The sequence below is a fragment of the Garra rufa genome, chromosome 9 (genome assembly GCF_049309525.1).
Source record: "Garra rufa chromosome 9, GarRuf1.0, whole genome shotgun sequence".
NCBI classification, from domain to species: Eukaryota; Metazoa; Chordata; class Actinopteri; order Cypriniformes; family Cyprinidae; genus Garra; species Garra rufa.
Window position 1 is genome coordinate 43,321,104 of NC_133369.1, and position 9,226 is coordinate 43,330,329.

At 37.2% G+C, this 9,226-nt stretch overlaps 1 protein-coding gene across 1 annotated transcript; it reads right to left on the reverse strand.

The window, feature by feature from the left end:
• Positions 1-2,386: 2,386 nt before the first annotated feature.
• Positions 2,387-9,220, reverse strand: LOC141343108 (lysophosphatidylcholine acyltransferase 1-like). The gene is made up of 4 exons (XM_073847704.1): positions 9,173-9,220; positions 8,903-9,001; positions 6,755-6,896; positions 2,387-4,693 (listed from the first exon to the last, which is right to left on the reverse strand). The coding sequence occupies exons 1-4, from the start codon at positions 9,191-9,193 to the stop codon at positions 4,542-4,544; spliced, it is 414 nt and encodes a 137-aa protein (XP_073703805.1). The 5' UTR covers positions 9,194-9,220; the 3' UTR covers positions 2,387-4,541.
• Between the last annotated feature and the right edge of the window lie 6 nt (positions 9,221-9,226).

Consider the following 9,226-nt stretch of genomic DNA (forward strand, 5'->3'; position numbering starts at 1 on the left):
GCTGGACGAGTGTCAGAAGAGCCATCAGAAAGACACATGACCTGGAGGAGTTCAGCCTTTCTTCTTCAGCTCAGCGTTAGACAAGCGTCACAGACACCAGAGAAATAAATACAGGAACCTTTACGAACACAGAGCAGAGCAGGTCTTCTGTGAGGTATTTCAAATAAACTCTACGCTGAAAAACTCAAGTTACACACGTCCTCATGTCATTACAAAACTGATCAAAACAATCAAAAACAGAACTCTTTCCAACTCAAACCACCGCTTCTGTTGTCAGGAAGGAGACTGAGGTTTGCTCAGATCACATTTCTGATGACTACATATGATTTCAGTGAATAATATTCTGGCCATTTCAGCAAATAAAACTAGTGAGATATTTTCAACTGACATTTTCATGACAATTTATTAGGCGTTTGACTGTTTACCTTAGTTATTCTCATTAGTCTAACAGATATTTAAAATAACAATAAAATGATTGTTTAATTGAAAACAGCATTACATTTTATTGTCTTCACAGAAATACCACTTTTTGCTTCAATGGGAATTTGGTCTAAATATTAGGGCTGCACGATTAATCGCACGATCTTGTGAGGCGCATTTAGTCAATGAAGCCGGTACTTTGATCAATAGTAAATCTCCATCACGTGCGTTCAGCTGGAGCAGCAATTAATACACAGAGGCGTAAATCACTGACAAAAAACTGAAAAACTGGGTAAAGACAAACATGTTCTTGACAGGTTTCATGAGAATGACTTCTTTACATAAGAATGGACTAGTTTAAGTAAGGGATAATGTACAGGCAGCCGGTAGTTATCGCAGAAATAAGCCCCGACAGTGTGATCAGGATCACACTGAAGGGGCTTATTTCGCGATAACTACAGGCTGCCTGTACATTATCCCGCTTATTACACGGCTACTTGCCACATAAGGAAGAAAACTGGACATGAATATGAATTTGAAACCTTTTATTGGCATATTTGTTTTAGATTAACATTTTTATCCTTCCGCGGACCGATATAGTACCACGTGACTAACATTCAAACTATGTACGTTAGTAAGACAATTTAAATAGATTAATGTCGAAATTTTCCATTGTTAATTGTGGTTTTCCAGTGTTTGTCACAAGATGGCGCCAAACGGTAATCTTTGTTGGCACGGAGGGATTTTAAACATACAAGTAGTACCGGCTATGCGTTATTACTTTGGAGCGTTGATTATTTGAAAAGAACGAACCTGCAAATGTCTCAACTGACCAATCAGAATCAAGCATTCCAAAGAGCCGTGTAATAATGTCCAAGAACTACAACCCTATTAGATCCAGAGCAAACCCACAATCCCTTTCTGCTCAATCCAGTATCATCCATTTGGGTACATATCAGAGCCGCTGTAATAGTAACTGATCACTGTAACACAGTAACCGATAACTGTAAAACAGTAACCGATAACTGTAACACAGTAACCGATAACTGTAACACAGGAACCGATAACTGTAAAACAGGAACCGATAACTGTAAAACAGGAACCGATAACTGTAACACAGTAACTGATAACTGTAAAACAGGAACCGATAACTGTAAAACAGGAACCGATAACTGTAACACAGGAACCGATAACTGTAAAACAGGAACCGATAACTGTAACACAGTAACTGATAACTGTAAAACAGGAACCGATAACTGTAACACAGGAACCGATAACTGTAAAACAGGAACCGATAACTGTAACACAGGAACCGATAACTGTAAAACAGTAACCGATAACTGTAACACAGGAACCGATAACTGTAAAACAGTAACCGATAACTGTAACACAGTAACCGATAACTGTAAAACAGGAACCGATAACTGTAACACAGTAACCGATAACTGTAAAACAGGAACCGATAACTGTAAAACAGGAACCGATAACTGTAAAACAGTAACTGATAACTGTAACACAGTAACCGATAACTGTAAAACAGGAACCGATAACTGTAAAACAGGAACCGATAACTGTAACACAGGAACCGATAACTGTAAAACAGGAACCGATAACTGTAAAATAGTAACCGATAACTGTAAAGAAGTAACGATCACTGTAAAACAGTTACATGTGAGATAGTAACTAGTTTCTGTAACACATTAATCAATCACAGTAACTGATCACTAACACAGAAACCGATAACCGTACCCAGTAACCGATAACTGTAACACAGTAACCAATCACTGTAACATGTAAGATAGTAACTAGTTACTGTAACACATTAATCAAATCACAGTAATACAGTAACCGATAACTGTAACACAGTAACAGATCACTTTAACCATCTCTGTATCTCTGTAACATGTAACCAGTTACTGTAACACAGAAACCAATCACTTTAACACAGAAACTGATCACTGTAACATGTAATCATTCACATGAACATGAACAGCAAGCAAACCGTCACATTTGTCAGAGGATTCATGAAAAGAAAGCTTTAAAGTCTAAAGTGCCAGCACAAGTAAATACACATCAAATTTAGAAAACAGGCGGGAAAGAAACCATGGACTGAGACGGACTGAGATGAGCAGGAGACCAGAGCCGTCATGAGCACAGAGACTCTGTACGTCAGGCTCCAGATACGCCACTAATAATTTCCTGTTTGAGACTCTGAAATATGACGCACTTTTGACTGCTGATTGTGATGGATTGTCAATACATTCTCTTTTCCTCATTAAAATTACACTGAAATTCAAGGCCAACAATAATCTTTGTGAAATCTGTTGCGGTTTGGGAAAAAAAAAGAAACTGTAACCATAGTAATAACATACATAACACCATCAGCAAGGAAAACATCACAGGTAGTGTAGAAAGACAGAAGCTAATCATACCAGTTAACCAGGTCAATCTGAAAATAACACTTTAGATCACAGATCTGTCATGGCAGTGAGAAGAAATTCTTTTATGTATATCAAAATTCACAAAATGCCCAGCATTCGGAATATTCAAAATACATATCAGAAATCGTTTCTAAAAAGGTGGTGACATCGATACAATATTGCTTTGCCAAAAATGTGAGTTGAGTTGAGAACTGACAGCGAAGTTCTCTCGAGGAGAAAAGTAAAGTGTGAATCTAACATCTCAGACTGTAATAAACGCAGACGTCTGAGGTGTTGCTGAAACGCTGTGGAGACTAAACCGATCAAACCTCAGGAAATCAAACCTGCATCTTCACATTACTTCTTCAACCATAAAAAAATCTTATAAAAAGTTATGAATAACAACAGTATCTTTTAGCAAAATAAACTCTGACAACTTTCGAAATCTCTGTGGTAAATCAAATGTAAGACCAAACTTGAAGAAAATAACTATATCACTTGACTTCGGCCTCATTACGTGAATCAAATGAAAACCCCAAAACAAAAATGCGATTCAGTGAATGCGTTCAATCACATCAGGCAGTAGATTTATTCAGTCAGCTGTGTTTGTGAAAGCATCAAAACAAATTTACCACAAAACATCATTCGTCAGGGATTCAATGATTGTTCGTGAGAAAAAAAAACGAAGCTCAAATGAAGAAAGGAAGACTTTACTTGATGTAAAATGCAGATAAAAATTTACTAGAATATTAGAATAAGCCACTTGCACTGGCCAAATTATTGGACTTGAAGTCCATTTTTCACTTGCCTCTGCGAGTGAAAAATAGAAAAATACAGGAATATGTTTATCAAAAAGGTAAACGCTCTGTTCTCGACTATATCTAACAACGGTTCAGATTCCTGATTCTCCAACTACACCACAGTCATTACTCTGTTTTTGGTCCATATTAAGCAAGATTTTAGCAGTTTATTTCAGTACCTGATGTAAATCAAAATAAAACTCATGACCCCCCTCAAAAAAAACCCAAAAAGCTGATAGTGATGTGATCATGAATTGATTACTGGATGTCCATAATTCATAAATGTGCAACTGACTGTACAAAAGGATGAGAAAAGAAATACCCAAAACAAACACCGTTAGCCGCTTTCCCCTGAGCGAAGGGACCAAAGATTAAGGAATCAGGAGATAGAATAAAAACTGGCTCATTCTGATTCAGACCAGCGCTTCATCCGCTCGTGTTTTGCGCCTCAAATCCGATGCTCAGGTCCGTCCAGCAGGAGGAGACAGAGATCAGATATCCGTCACTGGCGCTCAACGATCAGATGGTCAAATACTGAGGAATACTGTTATCAAGCATCGAGCCCATGCAAATACTCATATGAATTCATAAAGGCATCTACAGTCATGAAAGACGAAAGAAACAAAAGACGTGGGACTGAGTGAGAGCGCTTGGATTCATTACTGACTGGACGTTTTCATCCCGTATTTCAAAAACATGCACAGTCGGTCAGTATCAGTCACACAAATAAATCACCCCATGAGAAACAAATAAGTGCTTGGCTTTCAAGTATTTCTTTTACCAAAAAAACTAATTCCCTTCAATACGCTTTTAAAATAATGATGCTGAGGGGAAGAGAGAAAACCAGCAAGCGTAAAGGAACCAATCAGATGACAGCAGGAAGTAAACACCGCAGCGAGGCTCAGTCGAGTTTCTTCCGCTCGCTGGGGCTGAAGTCGGCGCAGAAGCCGTTGGCGACGTGGGACGGGGAGCCGCTGCCGAAGCCGGCGTTGTCTGAGTAGAGGTACTGCTCTGCAAAGTCTGAATGCTGATCGGCAAACTCCCTAAAGCTCTCTGCCGGCGGGACACACAAAAACAACATCAGCATCACATCTGACAGAAATACACATTTCTACAGGACAGATGATTCAAAGTTTTCTGTTAAAAGCAACTTGTACAAACTATAATTGAACAGGTGATTGTTTAAATATGTTTTCCATCAGTAAATGATAGCATAATAAAGCATGAACCTTGAATATGTGAACGTTAACCAAATGGCATTAGGTTAAAGCAGAGCTGCACGATTTGGGGAAAAAAAGCAAAAAACAACTAATTTAATTTTCTTCTAATACATTTCTAATTACGATTTAAAATGCAATTTCAAATCAGGTTTGCTGTGCGTGTTTGTAGGGCTGCACAGTTTTGACCAAAGTGATTATACATTGAATAATAATAATAATACAATAAGATAATAATAATAATAAAAAATAAATAAGATTGTAATTTTGCTATAAAAATAAATAAAAAATACATAATAAAAATAGCAACAAGATTATTACGAAACATAAATCTAAAAATGACAAAAAAAAAATACAAAAAAAAAAATAATAATAAAATTCTTCTGATGAATTTGTGATTATGATTTAAATGCAATTTCGAATCAGGTTTGCTGTGCTTGTTTGTAGGGCTGCACAGTTTTGGACAAAGTGGTTATATGTCGAAATGGCTATAAAATAACAATGATAATTATAATAATAAAAAATAGTATTGTAATTTTGCTATCAGTGTTGTTTTCGTCAACGATGACAAAATCATTTAGTTGACGCCACTTTTTTTCATGACGATAACGAGACGATGACGAGGTAAAAATGGCTCGTTGATGACTAAAACATGACGAGACGTGTGTGAGTTTTCGTTGACGAGACGAGAAAAGACGAAAATGTTAGTGGGTGGTCCGTCAGACGTTTAAAATGCATGACATTTCTGCTTATTGTGCATGCCAATTACAACCTAAAAAGTATCTGCCGCTATGGCAAGCCGAATTAGCATTAAATACTCTTTGTCATACTAGTATGGCAAGCCGTTTTAGCATTCTATCCATGTTTGGTTACGCTCAACACATCACATTGTTGTCACTCAGACAGACAGACGATTAACCATGATGGGTGGTCGCAAACGGCGAGAGGACTTATGGGTGTATTTCAAATATGTCTTTTATGTCTAAAACCATTCCTTCATTATTGTAATTATTGGTGAAAATAGTCGATCCGGAAGCTCACATTGTGTTGAACTATAGATCTGCTATTTTCACAACTTATAAGTGACACTACCCAACAGCAAAATACTTACTGACTTACAATAATTTGTTAAAAAACTACTTTTTCCCCTTTTTTTGACTAAAACTAGACTAAAACCTTTTTGACTTTTCGTCGACTAAAATTGGACTGAAACTATCACATTTAGAAGTGACTAAAACTAATAAGCATTTTAGTCCAAAAGACTAAGACTAAATCTAAGATGGTTGTCAAAAACAACACTGTTTGCTATTAAAAAATCTAATATTTAAGAAAAATACATAATAATAATAATAATAATAATAATAATAGCAACAACATTATTATCAAATATAAATATAAAAAATGACTAAAAAACGAAATAAGAATTAATTAAAATATTCAAATAAAAACACACACAAAAAAAATCATAATTTCTTTTTATATTACAACTGTAATATCATATGTAATGTATATTAAACCATAAAACCTTTGACTGAAAACTGTAAGGAGCTTATAAGAGCTTCTCAATATAGGTTTGCGAAGACTTTTGGCATTTTGTGCTCCAAACGCATGTTAAAGTGACTCAAACTCACAGCAGATGCAGATGGAGTTCATGTGGATTATTACCCACACACAGACAGATCTAAGTGATTTACTAATGATTTAAATTTAGTTCTAATTAATTGTGCAGCCCTTGGCCACAGTGTTAAATCCATTAGTTTTTAATCATCTACACAAACTAAGGTGACGTCAGCTAAAAGGAAATGATGACTCATTCAGCAGAACTCCAGGAACAAGATCAAAGAAAGCAGGTCAGCTGTGATGCTGACTCACAGAGGATTATGAACGAATCTCTTACCGAAGGTGATTTTGCCCGAGTCCTCCTCATCGATGGCTCTAAACAGACGACTGACTTTGAGCTCTCCGACGCCCAGCGCCGTCCTCAAGATGCACATCAGCTCGTTCTCTGTGATCGCTCCGTCCTCTTCTGCCTCAAACATCTGAAAGAAAATCACAAAGACACCAGACTCTCAGAGCTGAGCATCATAATCACAAATAAAAATATAGCTGCAAGCAGCAATTATGGGGCCAAGCACAAAGAAGGAGAGATAAGTCATGCCAGCATCACACCAGCTGCATCAAATACATTAAACACACATTAGGATTTTAAGCAAAAAGGCTGAAAAACCAAATACAGTCACCATTAAAATGATTGAAAGATGTATCACTGTCGACCAGTAGGTGTTGCTGTTATGATATTGATGTGGTGTGTTTAGTGTGAGGTGACAAAGGCACACACAAAGTTTGGTGTCATTATGTCAAAGCTTTTCAGAGATGAAGCCTCAGAGTCATTTTGGCATCAAGCCTTTCATCTATTACCATAAAATCCATAAATATTTCACAGCATAGCCTGAATATGATCTGGATTGATTTTGGTGAAAATCGGACAAACAGTCTAGGACGAATTCGAAAAAGTAGAAGTTCAGCCAACTATGGTATAATTGATATCAATGTTGTCGGCATGACCCAAGGAATATTTTGAGACCGCTTTCATCAATAGGCTATTGCAATCAACAGTTATTAGCATTTTTGGAAATTTCATAATTAATGGTTAATGAATGGCTTATTACTTTTGACCAATAGGTGGCGCTGTTACCAAATTGATGTGGTGCAATCATTGTGAGGTGACAATGCCACATACCAAATTTGGTGCAACTATCTCAAAGCTTTGCAGAGATACAGCCTCAGATGCACTTTGGCATCTTTCCAGCAAATTCATTGATGCATTAAATAAAAACATATTTCATATTTTGACACAAAATCCATAACTTATTGGTCGGAAGATGATCAGAGTCAAATTTGGTGAAAATCGGTCCAATGGTCGAGGAGGAGTTTGAAAAAGTAGGTTTTCAACATGAATCAAAATGGTGGACAGGAAGTTTGGCCACTATAATTGGTATCAATGTTCTCGGCATGACCCAAGGAATATTTTGAGATCACTTTCATTACAATAAGCCATTTTCATCAAAAGTTAGCATTTTTCAAAATTTCAATATAACATTTGACCCCAAGGTGGTGCTGCCACCAAACATTTTGAGTACTGTCAGGGCATGGTGACGAAGATACATACCGAGTTTCATAAAGATACATCAATGCGTTAATAAAATATAGCATTTTATGTCAAAATTCAAAGAGGCTGACATGGGAAAATTTGATACAGTTCGACTCGGCATGCTCCTCTGAATCTAACAAGACGTATCCAACTAGAAGTTTTGGGATTTTTGGCCAAACCATTCAGACGTTATAAGCAAAAAGAGCTATAATTCATATCTCCTAACCACTAGGTGGCACTGTGCCAAAACACAGCAGGTAGCTTTAGGTCATGCTTGTTACAACACACACCAAGTTTGATCTCAATATGCCAAACTGTTGCAGAGATTTAGCTTCACATCCATTTTTGTGTGCTTTTTGTAGAATTTGTTTGCACGTTATTCGAGAACTGTTTGACTAATCAACTTGAATTCCATAACTCTATGCCAGTATGGTCTGAAGATGATCTGAGCCAATTTTGGTGAAAATCAGACAAACCATCTAGGACGAGTTCTAAAAAGTAGGTCTTACAAATAGAAAAAAAAAAAACTAAACCTTACAATTTTCCAAATTTGGTGTTCATTCGACTCTGCATGACCCAAGGATTCAGAGAAAAAAAAAATAATTTTGATACTGTGCCTTATGGTTCCAAAGTTATTAGCATTAACATGAGTGAAAATTTGGACAAGTGGTGGCGCTAGAGAGTTTGAGGTAGAGACTCCAAATTTGTTAAGGTGACATTTTAGACTGTCCTCTATCAGTGTGCCAAATTTCACAACTTTCCAGCAAGCGGTTCTATGGGCTGCCAAGGACTCAAGAGTGGAAATTGATATGGAAGAAGAAACGCCAAGTTTCAATAGGTTCCTGCAATCCATAAAACCCAGCATAATCTATTCATTTGATGGCCGTCACACACCTGGAAGGCCAACCTGATGGTGTCCAGTGTTTTTGCAGGCCGACACACCACAGAGAAGGCGATCACAAACTCCCGGACATCCATCGAGTGGTCTTCATTCTGCTCAGAAGGAGACAAGATGGAAATATTTCATGGCAATGAGCACAAACAACAGCTAATCAGTGAAAAGTTGGAGGAAACCGCAAAGATACTGCACATCTGAGTCACTGACATCTGATCATGAATGATTAAAACACTTGCTCAGAACTGTGTCCACGGATAATAATTTACCTCGTCAAAGAGCGCGAACATGTGTCTGAGTTCGTCTGTCACGGGCAGGTTGAG